This window comes from Atractosteus spatula, chromosome 5 (genome assembly GCF_055471065.1).
Source record: "Atractosteus spatula isolate fAtrSpa1 chromosome 5, fAtrSpa1.hap1, whole genome shotgun sequence".
NCBI classification, from domain to species: Eukaryota; Metazoa; Chordata; class Actinopteri; order Semionotiformes; family Lepisosteidae; genus Atractosteus; species Atractosteus spatula.
The window spans coordinates 36,701,203-36,728,941 of NC_142710.1; the positions used below are offsets into that span (position 1 = coordinate 36,701,203).

At 35.2% G+C, this 27,739-nt stretch overlaps 1 protein-coding gene across 2 annotated transcripts; it reads right to left on the minus strand.

Moving 5' to 3' along the window:
- casp7 (caspase 7, apoptosis-related cysteine peptidase) lies at positions 1-27,739 on the minus strand. 2 transcript variants are annotated; one of them, XM_088917397.1, is made up of 7 exons: positions 27,625-27,739; positions 25,067-25,173; positions 13,294-13,445; positions 10,496-10,624; positions 7,897-8,072; positions 7,316-7,454; positions 1-4,176 (listed from the first exon to the last, which is right to left on the minus strand). In XM_088917397.1, the coding sequence occupies exons 2-7, from the start codon at positions 25,171-25,173 to the stop codon at positions 3,950-3,952; spliced, it is 930 nt and encodes a 309-aa protein (XP_088773523.1). In that variant the 5' UTR covers positions 27,625-27,739; the 3' UTR covers positions 1-3,949. The 2 variants fall into 2 exon arrangements, with proteins under 2 accessions (XP_088773523.1, XP_088773524.1); XM_088917398.1 differs by lacking the exon at positions 27,625-27,739 and adding an exon at positions 19,591-19,620 and having other exon boundaries at positions 25,067-25,165.

Consider the following 27,739-nt stretch of genomic DNA (forward strand, 5'->3'; position numbering starts at 1 on the left):
TCCAAAGCAGAATGAGTTTATTGAGATTACAAACTATTTCATATGAACAAATTAAAACCTTCTTTGTAATTTGAAGCATAGACAACAAGCCTCTTATGAGGAGAAAAAAATCTTCTCTTTTCCTTTTTGAGGGAATGTATGTCTTCTAATATGATATTGACACTGACTACTACTTAATTAACATTATTGATAAAGAATTCTGAAGATCCTGTTCCAGAAAAAAATCTGAGCAAACTGTTTGCAGTATAAAACTCAGCAAATTTGGCAACTAAAATTTATTAGGATGATAAATATGATAACATGAATTAATTTGGTTACTTTAAAAGAACCTGAGGCAAAAAAAGTGTCTGTTTCAAGCTCTTTATTGTAGATGAGAGTCCTATGCATACTACCCTTCAAAAAGAGTTGAACCATAAAGAGGCAATCTGTACCACCTCAAAGTACACATATCTACTGTACAATAAAATTAAGATAATTAAATTACAGCAATTGCTCAGTATTCTGTACATTATCATGTTGTTCATACTGAAGTTTCACTCCACCTTGAAGCAAATTAACTTCAAGTTAATCTGTAATTTGTCACTTTGGGGGAAAGGCTCTACTACAAATTTAAATGACTTTTCAAAGGAATAGTTCAGGAGGTATTGTTATAAAACATTTAATCTGTTGTGGAACAGCAGTTTATCGTTTTTTAAATATCTCATAGACTTACTGGATATTGGCTGTAAACAAAAGTATGTTAGCACTTTTCAACTTTCTTAACGTCTCAACTTTTAACATACTTTATCTGGTTTTTGCTGTATTTAAGGTACATAACTGAGCCCAGGGCTCAAACGCTGTCCCTGTAAGATCTTGTTCAGCATTGAAAGAGGATCCAACAATAGAAGCAGTTCAAGAAAAAGAAATACAGAAAACCTAACAGAGTTTTTCAAATCCCTTATTTGTGACCCTTATCTTATACTTAAGTCTTGAGGATTGGACTGGATTATCATTTAGTTTACATAATATGAATCTTCTCATGGTCTCACTTAATTACCCATTTTTCAGTTCCTCCATTCTGTATCCACTAACACAGTGACATGATTATGCTCACAAATGAATAGTGAAATATAACATAACCTGTTCCAGCCTATTTCTCTCATGTAAACATTTTGTAGCTTTAATTGTTATAACCGGGATAAGTCTTTTAATGTTTTTAGGAGTAGCATTTAAAATAAAGTTCGATACTGTCACAGAAGCACAGATGTACAGTAGCCACAACATTTATTAGTACCCTTGATGAACTGTAAAAACTGATTTATCAAAGAAAACATATGGGGTCATTTGCCACCCTGGGAAATTATCTTAGAGTGCAGTACTACTTAAAAACTCCTGTAATTAAAACATATTCTACTGTATTATTGAAGGTATGATACAACAACATTAAAGTTGCCCCAAATTAAAAAAAAATCACTGTTAAAATAAAACACTGAAACAGTGAGATGAACATCGGCAATAGCTGCCTCTGCTGATTAGCAGGCTCCTGACTTTTGAATACACTGTACATGCAATATTAAATTACCAGCGTGAAGAAATGTGTTCATTTAAAAGCTATAAAACCCTGATATTTGTTGTATGCAAGGTCATACATACAGTATATCCCTTAACAGTCTATGTGCAGCACACTACTGTGCTCCAGGTTTACATTTTAAAGAAGTATAAATATGCAAATGCACCTGCCTTGGAATACATAATTGAATATTTCTTTTAATTGCAAGGCAATAGTAGAAAATTTAGCATCACTTCTGCTCTGGCCTGGATTGTCCCAATCTTAAATATCTGCACAATAAATTATTCATTGTACATCTAGTTAAAAGTGACATCTTCTGAGTCTCACAGAAGCAATGTGTTTCATTGTTTTTCAAAACATACTAACTGTAAACTTGCACATTTATTAATGTTTCAATGCAGCAATCTTGAATAATGTTTTTCAAAAGCCAGAAGATACAAATACTTCAACCATATCAATAGAATAACCATTTGACATTTAAAGAGTAACCTAAAATGAAGAAGGTTAGACTGATTCTATGAAAAAAGCTGCTACAGCTGCTTTTATACAGCCCAATGACTTTGTCTGAAAGCCACTGATACAGAGCTGATGATGTATGTGAACCTTTAGTGGTCAGTTACCCAAAGTCAACATTATAACAATATACCATTACAATCCATCATACTTTCATTAAAACATTTGTGCTTAAAGTATTAAAATGATATGAATACATGGATTAATGAAATGTGAGAAGTCACTGAAGTGTCCCAATGTAAATAATGTAATATAAAGGAAATTATTTTTGCTGTGATTTTTAAACCTATTACTGCAGTAAATATATTTGTTAAATACTGTATATTGACTCATATAGAGTATTCTGTCTGTGTATAAGGCATAAGCAGTTTACCATTTCTTCCAGTATTACATATAAATATGAAAATGTGTTGATACATTTTCAGCCACTAGGTATACTATCTGATTCAGCGCTCAGCTTTATTTGAGGGAAAAAAGTATCACAGCATATATATTTTTTAAATTGTATATAAATTATACTCCCTCTTCAAATGGCATCACATGGCATAAGAACAAGGTCATAAGCATACCTAGACTGTTTTACCTTTTTATGTGAGAACTCATCAGGTATTTCAATATATAATATATCTAATGTGCTTAACCTGGAATTTACAGTATAAGATTTGTACAAATTTACCCACACACCTGCAATTCTAGTCATTCTATTCACTTCTGATTCTGATAATAAGAGGTGTTTCATAACTACTAGCATACATTCTGACTCTTATTTTCTATTTTTGATTTAAATACATGTATTGATCTTACATGATTTTCAGTTCAGCTGCTAAAGATTTACCTGCATTTTCAGTATTTCTTTTAAAGGGTTACAGAACATTTTTTGGTGTTAATGACAAGGACACAGCTTTCCAGCACTGCAAGGTCTGTTGTACGTATTCCGGAAATACAATGTACAATATGCAGTAAGCATGATTGCATTAATTTTCTATTCAGGTTCTTAAAACAAAGACTGGTGATGAAATCAAATCAAATTTTGGTGTAACTGTAGAAGAATTATTCCTTGATTTTATATAATGTCTTTCATCCCATCCCACACACCTACAGGACAGGACTAAATTTATTGACCACTGAATTGCAGCACCCACCTATCTGATGCACAGTAGCCATTATTTGCTAGCATCCACTACACTTCAGTGGAGAACTGAGAAAGTACTTGACCAGTTGTAATAAGAGGTAACTTTAGGTAGGCTAGGTAATGAAAACATAGAATGGAACTTAGCCAAAGCAATGGGGTTACTACCCATAGTCTTATAAACGCTACCAGGGATCCTTAATCCCATAACATTTCATCCAAAAGATGGCACCACCTACAGCACAGTGTCATCAGTCACTATATTAGTAATGGTTTGAAAATTCTGGTTCAGAAATAATGGCGATACCTACCAACAAGCATCCAAAAATGAATACCTTAATGGGTTAATAGAATAGGTTGATCCCTTTCCAAATGTAGGTCCGAGAATTATTATTGCAAGGCAAACAATAGACAATAGAAACAATTGGGGATTACAAATGGGGGGTATAAATTAAAAAAAATACAAAAAAAATACCCTGGACATTGTATTTTAGGAATACAGACAGCATGGAGTACCGCTATGGTAAGCAGTGCTTTAATACTATGTGACTTGCTCTGTACCCTTTTTACCTGTGTTTTCCTTCTAGACTTCCCCACATTTTCAGGTCAGTTAATTAACATGAATATTAAACACTGCCTGCCGACGTGACAAAATCCAAGGATAATATACTGTATGTACGTTGAGTGCCACTGAAGAAAATAAAGCTATAAAGGTTAAATCTCCCTGAATGTGTGACCAATGATGGTCAACTTTAACATCAGTTAAAATACAGTTCTTTTGTCAGCATGGAGACCACACAGGGTATCTGCTTCTTCTCGCTGAAGCGCGGATCTTCAGACCATGACTCAAAGTTGGTAGCAACCATGTAGTTGACCCGGGTAAGAATTTGCATGATCTCCAGCTCTTTTCCATATTCGTTCAGGACGTTGCACAGAGCCTGAACAAACCATGAGCCTCGGCCAGGGTTCCTCCATGAATAATAACCTGGAATGCACATACGTCAGGTGAGTATCACAGCACTTCTACGTCTGCTTATGTCACATGTGAAAAAAGGATGAACAATATAAATGACAAACATTATTCACACAATATGCTATATTTCACTTTACTGTTTTTACCAAGGATTCTCCACATGTTGCCCTTTTTAACCAAAAAATGAAACCAAGATTAGTCCCTTGTATACACCTGTGTCTTGCACAGATACTGAAAATGCCTATAAGCAGGCTGTAAGAGGAACTTTCTACCAGAGCTTGCAATGTGCAAAAGGTGTCAAAAAGGGGGAAAGCAAAACAAAACAACAGCTTTAAATTGCCACCTTAACATGTTTGCCTTATTCTGGAATTACTTTAATGAAGACAGCACCTATTTCCCAAAACTCACATTTTTCCAATAAATATCCTGGCTAGTACTGTAGAACAAAATCTAGCCACCTATCAAGCTACATCAATACTAAATTCTCCATTTTGTTTTGCAAACTGACTATTTTTACATCAATTGTAAATCTGCTGTCATTTCACTTCTTTTCATAAAAGACCTACTAGAATAACTGCTCTAGTAAATGATAATGAGTTAATTATACTCTAGCAAGGCTACCATAAATGTTACTGGTGAAATATTTAATCCTTTCATTTACATTCCTACCAAAAGATGTAACATTTTAATCAGAATAAAGAAATCTCTAAGACATTCTTAGACATGATCTGTAATAATTATTATTAGAATCATAAGAAAAAAATCATATTTATGCAGGTACGTTCTTAAAAAAAAAAGTATACAAATTGTTGCTATTGATTGATGTGGATGATGATTAAACTGAAAATTGTGTCCAAATGGCTGGCATGTATATCTAATTTAAGCAAAATTGGAAAGGGGTAGAACAAACTATAGAACACAAAAACACTTTAAATGCTGCTGGTAAAAAATAGCCAAGGAAAGGGAAAAAATGTAAAAATAAAATACAGCCATTTTAAGCAGGGACTCAAAAAGTTCTTTAGAAAGGCCATTATAATTAAATTCAGACATGTGCAAATGTTTCTTTTTGAAGCAGAAAGAGATATGACCTAACACACTATGACCATCGCAACACATCACTTGTCTTAAAGGGTACACTTGCTTCCATTTACACACAACACCTGTTCCATATTTTGGATCGAGCTCCATATCAATGTAACTGCTGATACACTGTTGTGCTTTCTTTGATTGCAGAAAAAGTATTTGTTTGCCTGGAATGAACTACTTTTGGGCTGCTCTAGACGCTTTGGTCTTGACCATTAATTTACCTACAGTATACGATCAGTATCCTATATTGTAGTCCAGCCAGAGTCAGTGACATTCCTAGAGTTATTGCTGGGCAGAGACAAAGTTTTTCATTATATCTGTTGTTTTTGGTTCTTAGTTTAGAACTGCTGATACTGTTATATACCCTAATTTTCAGCAGATTTGCAAAGAGGATATACTCAGGGTTACTATTCTTGTGCCTCATTTGAGTAGATAAGCAGCCTGGTTAATACTGCTAGTTTTGCATGGCCCGGCTGGGCATAATTCAAAAACATCATTACTTGTTTTTTCAGATGAGTTTGTTCAAGGCTTCAGCTTCATGTAGACAAGTCAAGACAATTAATTTAAGACAGATAGTTTCTGGGACCGTTTACTTTCCATTTGTGGAAAATTTGAATTTGGAGTTAACTGAGTTAACTGGAAAGTAAACTGTTTGCAGGAAAACCCCCCAAAATAAGTTCTCATTTATTTGAAATAATATCTTGTTATTGGCACCTTTTCCACCCTTTCTCTTACCTACCCTGGACAGATCATTTCTCTCTTTGTTCATTTTATTTGATCAGCAACCTCTTCTTCTCCCCCTTTTCTCTTTTATTTTTGTGAGCTCCCATTTCATCTACATACCCAAAATTAAATAACTCCAAAAATTATATAATATCATGATTATGTTCAACTTGGAAATAATCAAACTATGTATATTTGCAACTGAAGTTTTTTTAAGGTCTACGAGACCAGGAGTAATAAATAAGAGAGAATATGAGCGACAATACAAATAATATGTAATATGAAAGGATAAATGGAAAATTTGAATACGACACTTTTCCTACGCAATTGAAATGGAAACCTGATTAGAAAAAAAGGCTGGAGCTTCTTTGGCACTAGAATGTAATGGAGAAGTTGGAATTAACTGGCTTTTCTGTTCTTTTGTGCTGTCAAACACAATCTGGAGCTTAGATGAAAGCCTGTATAGCCATATGGCAATGTTATATAATACTGCAGAAGAAAAAAGAATCATGCGACACTATATTCTCAATCCTATACAAGCAAAGTTAATTTATGGGACTGCTGCTACAACTGATCTCTACTTATCGTGTGCAAACATGAGACCATGTGAAAGGCAAAATACAAGAATATTTCAAAATGTAAGATTTATGTAAGTTTTTCCAACTATTTTTCAGATAATCTGGGAAAACATTGGGTTTTGGTATCTGCTCTGTTAATACTTAAAAAGAACATTTTCTTGTGGACTTGTTTTCTTATCTACTCTTGTTCAGATCTGTAGTTAGTCATGTTTAAATATGTTTCACCTCATATTTCTGTGTTCCCTACACAACTGCTTCACAATTTATCCACTGGGTGAGCTTACAGTACATTTAATAAAAAATATTTTAGGGGATGCTAATTGGCAAAATAAGCATGAAGATATTGCCAAAGAAATGCTTTCTAAGCCCAAAACCAATCTATTCACAACCAGTTAGACTGCTTTCACAGTTATTTACAAAAACTGTACAGATAAGGGTGTGGAATAAAGTAAGTCAAAAGGGAATTAGTTAAGTGGATGAAAAGTAGTTTAGTCTATCACAGAGTAACAGTGTAACCATCAGGCAATTGAGAGGAGAAAAACAAAAACTGCATACATCTCTGAGGATCCAAGGCCCATAGGTTTGCTTCCTTTCAGGTACTAGTTATGTGTAGTGAGGCAGTATCTGATTGACAGTATGTCACACATCATGACAATGGTTCCACCTGATAAATGTAATAGCTATTTGTAAATACTTTTGTAATGGTTTGAAATGGCATATTTCTGAAAACTGCTTCTTTCAAAATGAATATACTGTCAAATTACCCGGCACTGTGGAATAAGCAAAAAGGAAGTCTGCCTCCACTGGGATTTTATGCCTGGGGTTGGCATCAGTTTCCAAAGTATCATTCGGAGGTCCAGAATCTGTTTGTATTCCATCATCAAACTCTGAACCCCTGCAAGCCTGGTTTGAAAACAAAATCATAAAATGAGAATTTCCATAAAAATATAAAGTATGGCAAAAATGCTTACAAAAAGAATTAAATGATTTTTGACTTGGTAAATTATGCATACTGTAAATGGAATAGAAACAGCTCATATTGATAATTACTTAAATTTATTACGGATTTGGACTTTATCATTATAGAGCAAATCGAAAATCCTAGGAAAAATGCTGACTTTGTAGGGCTTTATTTCTTTGCTTCTGCACCACTATCCTTCAGTGCATGGTTACTGTTAACAACCTGTTATATTTAAGTGGTGGAGAAATGATCCGAAAGTCAATTACAGGCCTACAGACTGGCTGTTCAGGGTTCAGGTCATTGGTTCAGCCCCATCAAGAGGATCATACTTCATATCCCACAATGCTTTCAACGTGGTGGGTGAAAACAGAACAGGCTCCTCACCTGAATGAAGAACAGCTTGGGCTTGCCCACCAGAGTCTTGCACATGTCGCCCCTGAACAAAGAGGTGACACTCTTGATTGGCATTGCTCCGTCTGTGCCGTAGATCATCCCTTCCTCTCCATGGCTTAAGAGGATGCAGGCAAAACACGAGCTGTCGCTGTGATCTTCCTCAGAGGCTAACCAATTAGGGAGGGGGACATAAATGATTACACTGCTAGGACAACTGTGATCGATTCAAAGCTTAATTTTGTGTGACAGCCTACTAAATGAATGTGCAGTATATATAAGGAATCGTAAGCCCCTTCTTATTATTAAATTCTTAAATGGAAATCCCACGCCAGGTCTATCACATGAAGAAGGGCTGATATAATGTCCGCAATGTGTTACATTAAATAATGTAACACATTAAAATGTCAATGATCCTAAGTATCCTCTGAAAGAAGGAAAAGCAGTCTCTTTAAAACAGGAAAGTGTTAATCTCAGTCCCCACGTTTTGTAAGTATTTAATTTTCTCCCCCACACATAGACTATCATCATGAAGTCTTGTAACAGATGGGTCAGTAAGAATCTGCTTTAAGGGATTTTATTTTGCATTTTGAAATGCATACTAGTTCACCTAATAGCCTGTATGCAAAATTCAAGGTTATTGTTGTTTGTAAAACAGCTGAAAACATTTGGGTTTCTGCTTTCCTCCTCAGCTGCTTCTACTCTCGTTCAATATAACATTACCTCATCTCTGTAAGATGAGATATCTGTCTTCATTGTAAAAGTGGTTCAAGATCCATTTTTTAGTTAATAGTCTTGTTACATTCTGTTACATTTAACAAATCAACTATGCCTCACTTTTTCATGTAGAAGCAGAATGCACAAATTTCTGGTTATAACAACATTAAAAGAAGCAGCTAATCTAAATGTAATGAGAATGTTTAATGCTGGACTTACCTCATTACAATTACAATAAATACACATTAATTATTGATCAAAATATGTGAGTGAGTTACAAATATGAACATTTCCCTGCTGTAACTGAGATACATAAGTGTCTCAAATGTACTTTTAGACATCTGAAAGATGAGAGAAACTAGGTAACAAAGAACATTAATATTTTCACGTTTTGATCATTATTTTATATTGATTAGTCATTAGAGTAGGATGTTGCAACTCGTGCAGATAAATTAATAAATTAATATTACCTTCTTCTACTATAATTATCTAGAATGTTATAATATTTCATAGCATTAACTGAAAACTGGTTACTATATTAAACTTCCTTATTTTAAGCACTTATTGATCTAGTATCAAATTGATGGCAACATTAATGAAGTGATAAATGGTTTAATTACAGAAAACAGGAGAAATCCAATTCCTACTTTAATAATGTCTCTAGAAAAACCCACTGCTAAAAAATGTCTGGCACACATTTATATAAATTTAAACTTGAATATAAAAGCTCATAAATTAACAATATTTGCCTAAATTTTTTATTTTATTTTAAATGTATTTAAAAAAAATTTGAATACATTTTACAAATATGTACTCTAATAAAAACATTCTCATGAAATATACTCCCTAATAACTTCTTTTCATAAACACCCTTGTTAAAAAAATGCCCGCATTACTAAAACAATTTTTTCTGCTCATCATCACTAAAATGGGCTCACTGAAGATATACAAAGTTAACAATTGAACTTGACTGTAATTAACATGTGCTTTAAGTAATGAAACAATAATATCTTAAAATTTGTGAGAATGCACGTAGGTCAACAAATAGCAGCTGAAACGGAAGAGCCCTATCATTCTGCTGTAAATTGATTAACACTTCATTATCCTTCCCATCACATCACATCATTAGCAACCACAGGGGTCTCTTTCCTTATGATTTCAGCAGAGGTTAAGTTGGGTTAATAGGCTTTTAATGTGCTCCATTTTGCTAGGTAGGAGTTTAACTAAACATTTCTGTCAGTCCCACACATTTGATATAAATTTAGTATTAAATCCTGTCTTTTTTATTTTCTTTCAAAAAAGAAAAAAAAACAACACAAAGACACAAAGGCTGGAAACTGCTTTGAGGGATTACAGTGTGTAAATTATAGAAAATTAGTGCAATTAACTCTTGTTCTCTTCACTTGCATTATTATTTTAACATCAGGTTGATTTTCAATGTTAAACTGGTACTAGCTTCACAGCACAATGGGTCCTATCATTCTCATCAATAAATCCAGTCAGTAAAGAGCTCATTAAGCCTAGAGCTCAATAGAAACTTGACATGCTTTTAACTGTTTTATAATTGTCCAATCTACTCTCACTTAAAAACATCTGTGGAGGGTTTGAAAAGGGCTTAAAAAATTGATACCACACATTAAGAAAATGAAATTAGATTTTAATGAAAGTAACTATGCATTACATGGTACGCTGATATTCTATGGGTGCAATGTAATTATTAAACATTCGTCTTGCATATTGATATGTATACCTTGAATTCAAGACTCTCCAAATGTACTACATAATTATCTGTGAGCCAGAAAAGACAAAGGTAAAAAAGCAGGGGGGAGGGGTTGTAAATAAATATCATCAGTTAAAATTATTATATTTAGCTTACCATCTTTGAGTAATTTTTCAATTTTCTCACATGTCTGGTCATTGTAAATGAAAACATTGAAGCCCAGGCTTTTAAAACACTTAAACAGTTCTCCAGCATCTCGGTCTGTGCCATTTCTTACATTCATTCCTGAAAAAGATGGAAAAATAAAGCATTAATCATCTCAAATGGTTTAGTCTTTAGACAGAAGAAAAAGGGAATGTGAAGACTGAAATAGATAAGATTTGATCCTTTCTATATCCTGTCCTAAAGTTATACACATGGTTTTCATTGACATTACCATTAAAATATGAATTAGAAAACAGTATTATGTAAAAATGGTATGCACTCCATAAGTTCAAAAGGTAAGCCTGTTTTTACATTATAATTTGATTTTAATGAGAGTACAGCCATTATAAACACATTTATAACTGTAAAATGCATTTTTATCTCTAGAAAATTGGTATTGAAAAGCAGCACTAACTGATTGACTGCTACTAAACCATATAACCCCAGTCAAGATACGCTCTACTTAACCCCTGTGTACTGCCAGCATTTTTTATACAATCTTGTGATTTTCTTTATCCCATTTTTAACAAATTCTAAAACACTTCTCTTTGCCAACCAATTTATTGGATATAAGGACCAGGATAAGGACACTATTCACTTCAAGTGTTTCCAAAATATGTGCTCTTATGTGGCCTGTAGATTACTTAAGCATGGAAAACTGAAATGCAAAACACTGTCTGATCACTAAAGAGATTGTGGAAGATGACATCCTCAGATAATTAAACAAAAAAATCACAGGGAAGACGAGGAGATATTAGAACACTGAACTTTGGCAGCCAACTTCACTCATTGTACAAGGAAATTGTGACAATGTCTAATTGGGAAAATGCAGAGATGGTTTGAAATAGAAAAAGCAGAGAAGTTAGAATGTACAGGTCATTACTTTATTCACTGATCATACATGATTAAGAAACGTGTTTCTGGCATCATGTGTCTATGTCACATGAAATCTTAGTGATCAATGACAAAGTAGTAAGTAAACTGGCTCAATTTGGTTTGTGCTAAAAGGCAAGTTAAGAAATGTCTTTAAAAAATTGAACCAGTCTTAACTGCCAGTCTGTAGTAATACCGGTAACTGTGGTACAGATTCCTGCAGACACACTGGCATACTGGCATAAACACTCAAACTATTTCACTTGATGCATACTGTTCTCTAAAGAGAAACTGCTTGGATCCTCTTCCTTCTTAATTGTTTAACCCTGTGTGCTTCTCTCTTTTTTACCTATAAGCCAGTTCTGAAATGACTGTTGCAACAGGGTAGAAGCAACAGGCAAGCAAGTTGAAAACACATAACACAAAACATCAAGTTAACAGGTCATGTGCTTTGAACTGGAAAAAAAAAACTTTAGCGACCTCTTTCCTCCAAACACAAGTTTGAATTTTTATTTAAAAAAACAAAACAAAGGAAATGAATGAGAAGGAAACAAGAGCCTTACTCCATCCATCACTAAGAACTCTATAGAATTATTTTTCTCATGTTTCCCTAATCTGTTACCTAAACTGATAACAGACGTGCATATAGAAATATGACGTCGCTGAGGTTTATATTTCTAAACGTATTTGCAGTCAGCTTTTCAATGAACTAATTTGTTGGATTTGAATTTTGTAAAAACAGAGTAAGCAGGTTTCTGTGTGACAGCACGTCCTTGTCATTGTCATCATGTCTGGTGCCACACAGTGTGCAGATTTTAGATGCAGTCCCTTCTCCATGCTGCACAATAAAAAGTATTTTTGCTCAGCTGGCTATAAGACACTTGACAACCAGCACTATTCATTTCTTCCTTCATCTTGTTCTGCTCCTTTCATTCTGACTTTAAGACATCACTGAGCAGCCCTTTGTGACAGAATGCAACCAATCCAGTTTTTCTGCTGGCATCTTGTGTCTATTAAACTTCCTCTTTTGTCTGCTATCCACAGTACTTCCTCATATCTGTCCAGAATTCTTCTCTACATCTAAACCTCTCCAAATATCTTTCGTCCTTAAAGTCCAGGTGTCTGCTGCATACTGAACCATGCCACAGATCAATGTAACGACCAAGCTTTTCCTCAGTTCTACGTTTAGTCTTTTAGTTCTTCTTCCTGGTGATTGTTGCTTTTCCCATTGATTTAAATCTCTTTTTGTACTTCTGAATCTTCTGCAAACAGATTCCTGAGATATCTGAAGTGTTCTACCTGTTTCGAGTCAAGTTTCTACTTGATCTTGATGTCTGCTCTTTATTTTTCAGGTGAATCATATTTCTTGAGGTTTTTTTTACTATATTGATTCACACTTCAAATGTATATTTTTTTCTACAAGATTCAACTGCATTATTAATATATTTATTAATATTATCCATAGTTTTTTTCAGTCCCTACATTAGTTGACTGATTTTACCATTACCATATTTATTTTGTTCTCATGTTTTCTTCATCTATCAATTTTAGTCTTGTCCTGTAGTCTTAGCTCTTTTATGTCCTTTTAGCTGACCTACAGTATGTTCATCAGTTCTTGCCCACTATTTTGGAACAAGAACAGGTTTTCTTTTTTTCCTGGCAATCATGCCTAGGAAAAACAATTTCTCAAAAAGGGAAGTGATTTCACATAAGAAATGATCTTTTCTTCTTTTTGAAGTGCCTCAAAACTATGAGGAAAAAAAGGATTTTGTTATCAAAAATACTTTGTTAACCATAATAACTGTGAGAGATAAAAAGCATTGGAACCATTTTAACCCTGTAGCACACGAATGTCAAAATAGAGCCAGGTACAGTACCTGTTTTTTCATCAAAGTTTTTATTGTTGATAATAATACATTTCCCAACTTGCTTGTAGTTCATCTTATACTGGAATGTTGGTGAAACAATTCTGTAATGGCTTTCGGAAGAAAGGTCCTGCTCCATGCCTTGGTCATCCTTTTTTTTCTTACTGTAAAAAAATCAAAGCATGTCCTTTTATTCATATATTACCTTTTACCACCTAATGATACTCAAACCAATAATGCCCATTTTACCTATTCGATGCCCCATAGCCCAAGCCAGGATCCCTGTCAATATCATTCACAGATTATTTGAGGAAATAACCTGAAAGAATACCTGGAAAAAATGTGTTTTACATTATCACACCTTGTGTTTCATAGAAAGTCAAACCTAGAACCCACCCTGATTGGAAGCATTATCTGTAAAGTTCTAAAGGAATGCATTCTTGATCATTAATTATCCACCTATTTACACAAACACAAACACAAACAGACCAGTGTATTTTCTAACAAGAAACAACACTGTACTTTGGTGATAGTTCAAGTGCATAGGCTGCAAAGGAACAGGTAAAGGTTTATTCCATGCTGAAAAGAGAAGAAAAGAGACAACGATTCGCTAGTGTGGTCTTCTTGCCACTTGCCACTGAAGGCTGCAGTAAAGCACTAAATAGAGATTTGGAAGAATTACATCTTCAAATTACAGTAAACCACAGGTCTAGCTATGTGCTGTTTACAAATGAGCACAGAAAAATGCTTTTGGTGATGGACAGGTTCTCTGCATCTACTGTACATTATTCCTGATCACAGTGCTCAGCAACTGTTACTGTACGTATGTCTTCAGAAAAACGAAATTTGAAATTTCCACCTCCAAATCCCCCAAGCTGTTTTTCTGGTTCATCAAATGCTACCTTTCCGCCTACCGATCAGTTTCCTGTGATTTCAAAATTCACGTCATAAAAGACAATTGAGATGCAGTGCATTACTGTAAGACGAAATGCTGAAACCAGATATGACCATCAGTTAAGACAGCCCGAAAAACCCCAACCCTGGATTTTAAACATGTATCTTCGCTAAAGACCGGATTAACCCAGATACTTAGCTGTAATGTTTCATTTTTTATGTTTTCATTTTTATATTTTCAGGTAAATATTTCTACATAACATTAAGCTTTCAATTCCAAGACCTAAAATGTTTATCTGAACTAAGTATGTTTCCTAAAATATAAACTGGACAACACAAAGAAAACTTCTTTTTATTCAAAGTAAATTATGATTTTACTTACATACACTGTCTCCTAGGACTGTGGGGGAAAAACTAATCCAAACATTTTAAACAAACACCACAAATTTGTAGAAAACTGATTAATGACTACAGAGAAGGAATTGATAGAATTGTATTTCAAACTATAAAATAAGGATTCTCTATTATCTTTTTTTACATAAGAAGGGAAGTCATATTTTAACGAAAGCAGTGACCATGATGCTTTAAAAAAAGCTAGCAAGTGGATATTTTATAAAGCAGAAAACAAAATAGCAAGGCATGATTCAGGTCTTATACAGCCCATAAATGCATTGCATTTATTATCTGTTTTTCATCCACAACAGTTTGTTTGCAAATTGCTAACTGATGTCTATTGGTGATCAAACAAAGGAGGTCTTCTTTTCTAAAATGCTGTGGGATCTGGTAATTGAAACCTATTTCCACTGACTTACTACACAGTCCATCAGTAGGAAAAAAAACTAGCACACACTAGTTTCATGGGCTTTCCACTTAAACACACACAGTAATCAGAGTGGGGAGATGTGTCAGCCACTAAAATGCAAAATAACAAGCCGTGTCTAATTCCACTCTGAGAATAAAGAAAAATGATATTTTGCCTATGGGCAAACGAAACTATTCTCTCTTTTGTACTTCTTACACATACCAAGGTCTCATATTTCTACTCTCTCCCTTATTTCCCTACATGTGAAGAACCCACAGAAAAAACTTTGATATCATTCTATCATTATGTTCACCAAATGATTTTGATGGATTGATTTTCCTGTAATGCATTCTGTAGTAGTTCTCAGAGAAAAAAAATATGGCTTGTGTTCTGAAACTTTTTTCACACTGGGGGATATGTTGTCAAAATACAATACTACATGTAAGCACAATGTTGCAGTCCAGCAAATTCAGTATAACCTTTAAAATATTGATTCACTGACTTTCTGGGAACATAACACACATTCAGAAAAGTATTAAATCTCATAATTCAAATAGAAGGACAGAGGGACAAAAATGATTCTCTAAACGTCTGACATACAGAAGACATTTTTTGTTTTTCTTGTTGTTAGTTTTAACATGTATTAATGCACTTAAGCTAAAGGTTTGTAATTCTCAGAAGCTTATTTGACTGTTTATGACCCACTCACCACAAAGCACCATGTAGCTTTACTGCATCATGTCTTTTTTAAACATCGAATAGATGCATTCATAGTGCAAGCTGAAAAAAGCAACAGACTATTTTAAAAGCATTCTAGCCACATTCCAAAGCTGGATAAGCTCATCTGTGGTTCAGTTATCAAAGTTGATAACTGTACGGACAATATACTGCCATTGCATTGATTGTCAATTTTTTGTAAGCAATACAGTATGTGTTAAACAGCCCAAAACAGCCCAATTTCTATTATTGCCTTGTGATGTTATTTTATGAGATTTGCAACAAGTATTAATTTATTTACAGAAATAATTTTTTTAACATTTATCTTGACTGTTTCAAAACAGTTCAAACTTTCATGGGAATGTGCTAGAAGTCATCATTATCTCTCGTTTAATTGCCCTTCTCTGTGATGGCACCACATGAAGAACTAAGGGGTATATAAAAACTATGAGTATTTTGCAACTGTTTTGCAAAACTTAAAATAAACTGTACATATTATCAATATAATCAATCAATATTCAATATTGCTCCCCAAACTGTAGAGGATGGCATGTACTCAAAACTGCAGATAACTGGGTGCACTGCTGTATCAGATCTTTAGAAGTAATTTGAAAAAAAAGATAGAGTTGCAACTTATTCTGGTAAAGGAAGTGCCCAGCCAATTTACTGTATACTGACGTGCTCCCTCTCAACACAAAGGTTAAGAATGCAGCCAGATCAGATTCATAGAAGAAGCTGTAAATTCCAACACCATGATCTAACTACCTTTTGTAAAGCAGCTCAAGTTGGGGATGGTTTATTTATTTTTAAAAAATTTAAAAATCTAATTCAAAGTTCAAATGCACCAGGCTGAAACACACAAAAGACCTGAACCTTTTGCAGCTCTGACTATCTGACATTTCAAATGATTTTCACATCTTCTTCATTCACAGTGCTTGCAGATGATCTAATTTCTGATTGGATACAGGTGATAAGTCTAAATCTTTATTGGAACCTTATGCAGCAACTCAAACACAAGCTATTAAATCATATATTTTATCAATTACCAAAACTCAATCTGATTTAATCTGCACTACAACATCCACCCATCGGTTTCTAAACGCTTTATCCAAAACAGGGTTGCCAGGATGCTGGAGCCTATCTGGAAGCACTGTGCGCAAGGCAGGATACACCTGGATAAGCTGTCAGTCCATTGCAGAGTAGAAACAGAGACACACACTCTCACAGGGGCCAATTAACCTACTAGCACATCTTTCAACTGTGGGTGGACACTGGAGCACCTAGAGGAAACTCATGCAGATACAGGGAGAACATACAAACTCCACACAGAGAGCACCCCAAGAATTGAACCCGGGGCCCCAGTTCTGCAGTTCTGCAAGTTCTCAACACTGCATCACTGTGCCCCCTGCAAAATTATGGGAACTATGCTACAGTACACATCACCTGGATTTGTTACAAATAATTAAAAAAATCTTCTTAGCCTAGTGCTGGAATACTGAACTTCATAAGCTTTGATTATATATTTAGATTTGACTGGACATTAACACAAATGTAATCTTTTTCTCATACAGTAGCTCTGATAACATGAATGATTGTGCAGTAATTGAGAAAGTGACCACACTCTTTCTTTCAGTCCTTTAATTCTCAGTTGCCTTAATTATCTATTTAAATGAAATTGCACTTTTACAAGATTAAATTCAGGCAGCAGTTTCAGATACAATTATACAGTATAAATAAAAGATATGGCTATAACTTATATTTTATGACTTGCCAGCAAAAAGGACATACATCAAATGGAATGTATGAATTACCTTATGTGAAAATTAACAGAAATGAATTTATATTACAATTATATTTTAAGACAGATGCACGTCTATATGGCAAATTACTGTCAATGTGGAGCCCAGAGCTAAAAACGTGTTAGTCAGACATCAAGAATACAACTAGAAAAAAAACTTTTTTTAAACAATAGTATTTTGTAATACGTGGCAATTCTACCATTTAAAAGAAATTCTCTATTCGTTAAGTAAGCTTCCACAAAAGCAAACAAAAACAATCACCAAATGCAAATACTGTAACTGCATATTGGCCTTGATTACAAAATGGGTACAGAAAAACAATTCAAAAACAATTTAGTACATTGACCCTGCACATAAACAAGACTGAGGAAAAAAACATTTTAATAAGTCTGAAACCTGCTTATCCTATATGTACATATACTGTAAAAACATTTGGAAAAATTTGGCCAAACAGTATTATCAACGGATTGCCTAGTAGATTGTTTTGAAGATGGTTGTGCCACATCCCTTTATAGTAAGCATATCAACAATGTATTGATTTGGTGGTTGTGCATTTTTTTCTTTTTAGTCCATTTCTAAACAGACCTGTGTAGATCCATATGGTCTGTTAGTATAGTTCTCAGCAGCTGTCTAGAACACTGCAGCAAGTGCGCCAGGGTCTACATCACCAGAGTACTGCAATCATGCACAGTGCAACCTGAGGGAGTACAACACGAGAGAGGTCACGTGAGACCGATCGCTCCAATTTGGCTGTTTTCCAGATTCCCAGCAAATCCACAACTCTGGCACCTGACAATAAATTACCTTTGGATACAGAAAAATATTTTCAAAGACGCAAGGAAAGCTGGAAAGCTTACCTTGGTTCCTCATTCACTGGTACGCCACTCTGCATCTGAAAAGCTTTTCCCCCAAGTTTGTTAAAGAAGTCACTGTCTCTGTGCTAGGAGCCCACCATGCTCCACAGTACCGTATAAAACATGAAGCGTGACGCTGAACTCTCAGGCCATGCAAAGCCCCTGTGTCAGCAAGTGAGTGGCACTGGAGTTTTCTATAGGGCTATTCAAACACAAAGTGCCTGTGACCCACGAACCTGCTGAGGTCATCCTGGCCTCCAGCACCTCTGCTGACAGGCACAGAATCAGGGCAGGGCTGAGACTCGTGTCCTGGTCTGCTGCATGGATCACATGTGCAGGGTAATGTACATATGTCAAGTACATGCTTGTTAGTTTCAATCTCATGTTAGTAACTCTTCTTCAGGGATCCCTTCAGTTTACTTTTATTACAAAATGAATTTGAGAGCCCTATACAGTATATGGCTTGGTGTAATGACAGAATGTATAAAGACTGGAAGTTGTCAAGATCTTGGCTCTCTTTGTTTGTGCTGCTCTTATTTTCACGTGTAGCACCATGAAAATGCTTCAGGAGCAGTGAAGGTGTGGGGGACAGTCAAGAGGGGTGCAGCACATTCATTGCTATAAATCCTATAATTGTAATTTAACAAAAACAAATTCCAAGAAGCTATTGGTCTCTGTGCAGACAAGACCTATATTTTAATGAAAGCAATAAAAACATGGTGCTATAGAGTTTCTAAAACTGTGTTAGAAAGGCATTTTTCTAAACTTTTGGCAAAGTTGGGTAACTTCAAAACTTAAGATTGCAGATGATAAGCATTATTCTTTCAAACTTTACATAAGACAAAAGGTATAACACTTGGCTTGCTTTTAATGTTTTTTCCAGTCATTCAGCAACCAGTTTTTGAGGCCATTACCAATATACAAGCAAAAAGCTAGATGGTAGAAATTTGATCCAAATGTAAAAAAGAAAGCCCACAGGAATGAGAAAGTTATGCCCGCTCTTGATTTTACCCTATTAAAATTCCTATCCAGTCATAGCCAGACCAATGAATGCATCTTGCAAAAGCTGCCCTACAAGTGAAAAACTACTACTGCAGTTCTATATTGTATGTAGTATTGTTCATTTGTGTGTTCGCTTTGAATTTTCACTTTAAACAGAGGTGTGATACTCTGACCCCTCCAAAATGGCACTCAAGCTCAGCTCAGCTCACTGCTGATGAAAGCAAAAGAGAGCAATACATACCTTTAATGAGTTTGCCAGTTGGTCAGTCAGCTGAAAGAGAGCAATCATGCATTGTTCTTTTTATTGTGCCAAACTAAATTGGTGGATTCTATTCAGTAGCTGTCCCTAGTCAACTGAAAGAATGAATTCAAGTTGAAAAAATGCGCACTACACAATAATTTGTAGGTTAACTAGTCTGGCTGATGTCACTCAGTTGATTTAAAGTAATTAAAGATAGTAAAGCTGACAATCATAATGAATGTCTCACAAATTATTTGCTATAGTTATGAAGTATTTCTAGGACAAACAACTGTAGCCAATAGGAAACCCAAGCTTTGAAAACATGCAATATACACCAAACATAATGCAGGACAATAACATACATTGGAATCTGAGATTCATGGCTCAAAGTTTTCTGTGTTCAAATACTTTTTCTTCAAAATTCAAATGTAATGTACTCAAAAACTATTGTCACTTTAGGGTTATTTGTTTGGAGATGGCTGGCCAGTCTCTTCCTTAAACGGATCACCAGTAAATATTTTAGTGGTTACAGAAATGAAAGCCAGGTCATGATCACAGTAGAGTTGCATTAAGAGTGCCTGGAAGCCATCAGGAATCACGTGGTTTACAATGAAATCTCTCTCTCTAGCCAGAGTATGACATCAAGAGTGGTTTTCTGTTCATGCAAATTAGGCCTTGAAGCAGAAGGACCTTGTTCCCTTCACTGATTAAAGTGCAGCCTGAAAAGCAATGATCAGGACTGTGAAACACACCTGCATGCAGAACACTTTGAAAATTTCAAGATCTGATCTTTAAATAGAACATTATAATGGTGGTATTGTAATGGTCGGGGGCATACTTGCCAACTTTTCAAAATTATTGGGAGTGCTAGTCTTAAAATGTATTCACATTTGCAAAGCACTTCTCTCCCTCGTTCCCTTCAATAATGGTTAAAAAGAGTACAGCATATTGTAACATTTTTGAAGGCTTTGTATCGTTGTTAAGAAAAAGTGTTCCTTCACATTACACTCCTGCTGATGGAGTTATTTATAGCCAACATCCAAAATGACAGAATCTCAAAGAATACAGAGCACCAAAATGCATTTTGTTTTTTTCTTGTCAGAACATATCAATATACACATATTTTGCATGTTCCACAACACAGTGACAGATTGTTCATGCTTTTGAAACCAGAAACCACATTAAGAGCAGATTGCACATAGTTTTTTTTGTAGGACTGGTTTTCTGTATGCCAAATCTATCAATATCAGAAATATATATGCCTCTAAACATCTCTTTTTTCACTTATGATTAAGCTTTCCTTACGATAGGTCATTAAATAAAAATCAACTCAATCATAATTAAATAATTAAGGACTTCAGAGTCTGATGCAAGACATTTAGCATTGTGAATGCACAGTCCTCCCAAACAAAATGTATTCAACCTCCCATTACAATAATAGCACACACATGCCAAAATAGCAACCAGCCTCTCAACCTGTACTGAATTACAGTGAACTTTTTCACTCTAAACATGCTACTCTCACCATCACATTGCTGTTCTTAACTTAACTAAAGCATTTACCATAAGAAAGAAGAAGAAAACAACAAAACAGGAAATGCAAATATGAATAATGTTTCTACTCTTTTTTTATTTTATGCAATATTGTCAGTGGGATATTCAAACGTGTTTGCTTTTTTGTTCTAGAAAAGAACTTGCTTTTTATTTGCTGAATGTTTTCTAAAAAGTATTAAGATGCCATTCACACAAAAACAAAATAAGTGTGACAGAAATATTAAAATCAACATATTAACTTGTTTCATTAACATATTAAAGCTCAATATTGGATTTTAAAACATGCTCTATTTGAAAAATGAAATAAAAATTGCAGTGGAGCCAAGTATTTTACAAGCGGTCTTGTAGATAGGGAAAAGCAATGAACTTTTATTTAGGTTTCTTAATGTTTATACACTATATTACATATCTGCATATGCAGAAATATTAGTTTGGATATGATTGAAAACTGACTAATAATATTTGATATGTAAAATTCTTCAACAGGAAGCATAAGTTACATAGAACTAGGGGCATGTTATATTAGATATTTGAATCCATGCTGAATCTAAAATGTCTTTTCTATACACAGGTTTGAACTACTATTATCCAAGTATAAAATCTTGTGGGAAATAAATCAATGCTTTTTTAAATTAATTGTTGAAAAACTATGTATAACATTTATTAGCATTTTTGATTCCTTTATAAAGTACTCTTATGTCACATTTATTACAGATTATACAAATAACAGCAAGTTTTTTTCAAGCAAAAGAAGTAATCAGATTCATTATGTCTTATTTCAAAAAAGCAAGTCTCTAATGCACTAATGGAATGAAAAAGTTTAAAATCACCCTTTTGAATTCCAAAAAGGACACGAGGGCTAAACAGAAGCTCTACTGAAGCTTTTAAGTGCACCCTTGTGAAAAAGGCAAACCCTCAGAAAAGATTTTTCAAAAGACTAATTTGCTTCTAAACCCAAATGCAGGCTTCCATCACACTAAGAGCTTGTGGTTGAAAATGCTGGAAGAGCCTGCCATCAAGTGGAATGATTTGACAACTTTTTCTACAAAAAAAAAACCTCAGGTTTGTTTCAGTGAAAACAAAAGCAGTTATTTCTAAATTTTACCTATACTTCTTGATTTTAATATAAAAACAGTAAGATTGACGTAGTAACTGTGTGTATAACAGTAGTTACGTCTTTTTGTGATTTATTATCTGACTTGATATTTTTTGGAGAGCTTGGGATTGCACAGGATGTAATTTGCCTAAGCAATTTCACTACGTGTAGTAAGGTTTCACTAAACTGTATTTTTTTAATTCTCTCTCTATATTTTATGAAATTCAAATATAAAATGTATTAAAATACATATATTTTTTAGAAAATTCTAACTGCTTATAAGAATGAGCATTGTTGGATGCATTTAAGATGTTTTAATTTCGGTATAATCAGTTTATGTTTTCCCGATAGGTACTGTTGACTCCAATACATTACCACAACATAACACAGCTTGAGAATATTCAATGCTGTTTCTTGAATAATGCGGGTGATATTATTGTGCATACTAACTTAATTTGTGCTCAAAAACCTTAGGTAACTCTCATGACATCTACAGTCAGGTTGTTGAACTGCAATCTTTTCAAATCTGTTGTCCTTTGTCAAGTTTAAGCAATCAGTATTGGTTACAGAAATCTGTAACATTACTTAAAGCAATCACAATCAACTGTTTTATGCTTAATTAGGGCACTGGTAGCAAGGCTGGTTTGCTACAAGGTACTGAAGAAAGGGCTTAAAGTCTAAATCACTGACCACTATATTTGTTCTGCATGCATACATACCCACAAAACAGATATTCATACAGTATAATAACTACAAATACTGAGGAAATGTATGCATAAACTAAGAATTGATAACATGTATTTATATGTCCCTGTTGTTTTTTGTCATATTGCTTTTATGGGTGTCATGTTGGTGTCATGGTGCCTCACAGCACTGAACCACTGGGTATCCAAACCTGGTGTAATATCTGCGTGGGGTTTGTATGTTCTATGCACGTTCACATGAGTTTCCTTCGGTTTCCTCCCACAGTCCAAAAACATACTGGTAGGTTAACTGGCTTCTGGAAAAAGCTGGCCCTATTGCGAGTATGTGCGTGTTTGTGTCTCTGCATGCCTCAGTAAACTGGTTTCAGATATGAAATCTACCACTTGCCTTTTAGATCCCATTCCCACTGCTTTATTTCAGTCCTGTTTCACTACTCAGTCACTGAGCACTGGTCTGGTACCAACAAACTTTATAAGTGCTGCCATTACCCCATACAGTACCAAAAAAAACCTAAACAATTTTCACCCTATATCCAACTTACCCTTTCTTGCAAAAATTTTACAACCTTTTGTTACAGTTCAGTTAATAACCAAATAACCATCCCTTTGCAAATAACCTTTTCAAACCCCTCAAGTGTGGTTTCCAACAACTTCACAGCACAGAAACTGCCCTGGTTAAAGTCATTAATGATATTTTTATTGCTTGATTCCTGTTCTCTTTCTATCCTTATTCTTTTTGACCTCAGAGATGCTTCTGACACTGTTAACCACGTTATCCTACTTTCTCATCTTGAGACCTTGTTTGGAGTTACAGATATTTCTCTTAAAAGGTTCAAGTCCTACCTCACTGATCGCTGTCACTTTGTCTCTCTTGGTGGCTTTAGCTCTCAATATACATCCATACCAAACCTCACACTGATGTGGCTGTCTCTGCTCTCTCTAATCACATTTGTGACATACTGTACTGTAAAAACATGGATGCCTCAACTTCCTTGAACCAATGCAGTAGCCCTATCTGTGGATAGTACTTGACTTGAGTTTCAATCAAAACTGAACAACTTGGGAATGATATTTGATCCTGGCTTGATGTTTGACCCACATGTGCACATCTTGTCAAAGCATCATTCTTCCACCTCAGAAATATCACCGGACTGCGTCCTTTGTTATTGCTCACTGCCGCTGAAAAGCTGGTCAACACTTGTTTTTTCTCAAATTGACTACTGTAACGTTCTACTCGCTGGGGTATCTAAATCCACAGTAAACAAACTATAGTATGTCCAGAATTTGGCAGCCAGAATCCTGACCAGGTCTAATGCAAGTGGTCACATTATATCTATCCAGGGGTCCTTGCACTGGCTTCCTCTCAGGTTCTGTGTCAAGATCCTGACGCTCACCTACAAAACTCTGCATGGCTTGGCACTTCAGTACCCATCTGTTACCATCATCCTACTCCCCACCTCGCAACCTTCACTAGTCTAATTCTGGTCTCCTGTCTTTCCCCTATGGATAACAGGGCCTTCTCCTGCTACAATCCAAAGCTCTGCAACTCAAGATATGTAAAGATATGAAGAGTCACCTTCCCTGAGCTGTTTCCAATCTTGTCTCAAAACCTTCTTTTATCAAAGGGCTTTTATTTAACTGGTTCTGCCTGCCTCTTGACTTTCCTACTGTATTCCTACTATTCTACTGTATTTTTTTTTGTTTGTTGTTCGTCTGTAAAGGGCTTTGAGAAACCACTTTGCCACTTTTAAAGGTGCAATATAAAAGTATTATTATTTCCTTGGTATCCTTATCCTTGCTTTGTGCCCATTGCTATCCAGGATAAGCTCCTTCTCTCCTGTGAACCTGACCCAGAAGACCAGTTAGAAAATGAGTGCATGGGTGTTATGTTTGTCAGTATGTTTGTTATTGCATCTCTTTCACTTTCATTGCTGAGGCAGGAAGAATACTGACTGTCCATGTCAGCAGTGAAAATTAAAGCTCAATCTAAAATGATAGTTCCCTGTTTCATTTCATCCCTCTTGTGATAACTCACTTCTAATGTGGGCTAAAATAGGAAAACAACTGCAAAGGCACACTTTTACGAAGCTGTCCCACCTAAAACTGGATTTTTAACACTTACTTTCCAAATAGGAGAAATCTTCCTTTTCGGTCTGGTTTGGCATCCGTTGTATCACCTGAAGGCTCCGTGCTCTCTTCTACCTCAGGAACAACAGATTTATCTGCCATCTGTGTGGCAAGAAACATCTTGCATAAAAATTTAAGTGGTATGATCTTAATCAAAAATAACGATGCCAGTATTGTATTTCTAAAAAAATCAAGCTAACAGAAGATATTTTCAGTACACAGTTCGGACTTAACATGTGCAAAGCATATCTGCAGGAAAGGAGAGTCCATCCATTAGTTAAACCTCAAATTCACAACGAACAATACAGATCCCATCCCGGCCACAGAACATGGGAATCTGGTCTATCCTTGTTAAGACATAGCTTGTTCATACTGTATATGGCAGCATTCCTCAAGATGGCTTGTTGTAGATGCTGTGCGACCATGAGGTGACAGTGCCACTTCTGCTTGTTAGCCAGGCCTGCTGTTCTCAGAATAAGAGCTGTAACTGTATTCTTGGTATTAAAGGGAAACTGCAACACTATTTTATTTCAGTGTGATAAAGAATCAGCATTGATGAGTGCATTTTAGACCACAGTGAAAGTAAAATGTACACAGTAACATGTAAAACCTCTCATTTAGATCACAAAATTAACAACATTTCGAGGTATTCGCAGCACCATATTTCTGTCATATCAACTGCATGCTGTGTTAACAAGTAAGTAGATCACAGAACTTTTCTGTAGTGAAATGTCTGCTGCTCAACCTATACTTATATGCTTATACATCGCATTACATTAGTCAGTGACTAGTGAGCAGGAAGGGCAGATTTTACATCATAATTCTTGGTTTGCAACAACATGGCGACTACCCAGTACTTTAACAAAGTTCACTATATTGTTCTTAATTCAGAATTTGAAAATTTTTGTGATACTGTCAATTAATTTTGTTATTGAGATTTAATAACTGGTCTGAGAAATTGAGATTGCAGTTCCCCTTCAAGACATGTGTGTTCAAAGAGGACATGGGAACCAACCATGAGTGTCTGTACCTTAATGTCCAACCATGAATGGACATTAAGGCACAGACACGCTATGAAAAGTATCCAGTCTAGGGGCTTGGAGGCAGCATCACTGTTTGCAGAAGAAATTGTCTTTGCCTTATCTGACTGCGATCTCCGACACGAGATTGAACATTTCACTGCTGAGCATGAAGCAGCTGGGATCAGCATCTTAAAGTTGGAGGTCATCATCCTCTCCCAGTAAAAAGGAGATTGCCCTTTTCTTGTGAGAGGCAAGAAGCTGTCCTTAGCGAAGGAGTTCAGGTACCTAGGGGGCTTGCTACTTCGTAATGACAAGTGGCAGTGAGGACTGACAGATGGATGCATTGTCAGCATTGTTGAGGGCACCATCCCAGTTCGTGGTGGTGAAGCAGGAACTCTGCCGATAAAGATCAGCAGGATTATCTAAGTCCCCATCCTCCCCTATGATCAAGAACATGGGGCAATGTACAAAAGAAGGTTTGGTAGCCAAGCTGATGGGCTTCCTTGCTGAGACAGCGTCAGAGTCAAAGGAGACAGAAGCTCATTTATCCTAAACATTGAGAAGACCCAGCAGAAGAAGCAATAGACAAATGTGAACTCTGTGAAGTGTGATCAGTGCAGTTTGAAACAGATACAGGTCCTACAGAAAGAGAGATGAGCTTTATCCTCAAACATTCAGAATGAATGATGGACCCCCTCTACACAGCAGTCAATGCATTGGAATTTGCCTCCAGGATGGACAGATGCATTGCCTAACCAAACGGTTATAGAAAATAGATTTTTCAGCTGAAAAAATGCAGTGTTTCCCTGTCCAATCTCATTTTCTCTATATATACTCTCAATAATGGTTCTATAATACTAAATGAGATTGGACAGGGAAACATTGCATTTTTTTCAGCTGAAAAATGTATTTTCTATGTATGATCAAAGCATGCCATAGTAGGAGTTTCAGGAATTTCACTTTTATTTATTGGAAATAACTTTTAATTATATTATATAATCGTGTACAAAGACAACGTCTAGCTCAGCTTAATGTTCAGGTGTATAAATTGAAAGTACCTTCTTAAATACAAGCGGCAGTAATGTAACATTAAGGTGTTTACAGTTGAAGAAGTTGGTTATTATTTACATACATGTAGAAATGTTAGTACTTCTATGTACTTAAAAGAAGGACTACTCACACTAAAGTTATAAAGGCCCTATTTTTTCCAATCCCTATTCTTTCCTTAATTAACTTACAACAGAATTTTCGGTCCTGACCAAAGTATCTTTTAAAATGCTACAGCAACTTCGAAACACACTTTGTAGGTTCACTTCGGGGGAGAAAAGAAAACATTTGAGATGTTTTAATTGTAAGTGATATCTTACACGTGTCTTTAATGTTCATTCATTATGACACACTGATTTTCGTCTCGTCTAGTTAACATTAGTATTACAAAATAAAGCATTTTAAGACGGATCTACAAGAGCAGAGCTACGTAAAAATGTTACTTGATTTAAAAAAAATCAAAATGGTAGTTTGTCATACTTACTTTTTCCAAATTTTGCAGCTGCTTTTTTCTTGCAGTTCTTTAATCTTTCAGCCTATACTGAGCGTTTTCTCTTTCGTTTTTGCGTAAGTTAACTGATCGAGCAGTTACAACGAAA

Excerpts from the sequence above, each read along its gene's own strand:
- casp7 (XM_088917397.1), bottom strand. The coding sequence starts at position 25,173 with ATGGCAGATAAATCTGTTGTTCCTGAGGTAGAAGAGAGCACGGAGCCT. Across the intron at positions 8,073-10,495 it reads TGAAAAATTACTCAAAGATG|CCTCTGAGGAAGATCACAGC; the intron begins GTAAGCTAAATA and ends CTAATTGGTTAG. Across the intron at positions 7,455-7,896 it reads CCAAGCTGTTCTTCATTCAG|GCTTGCAGGGGTTCAGAGTT; the intron begins GTGAGGAGCCTG and ends TTTTCAAACCAG.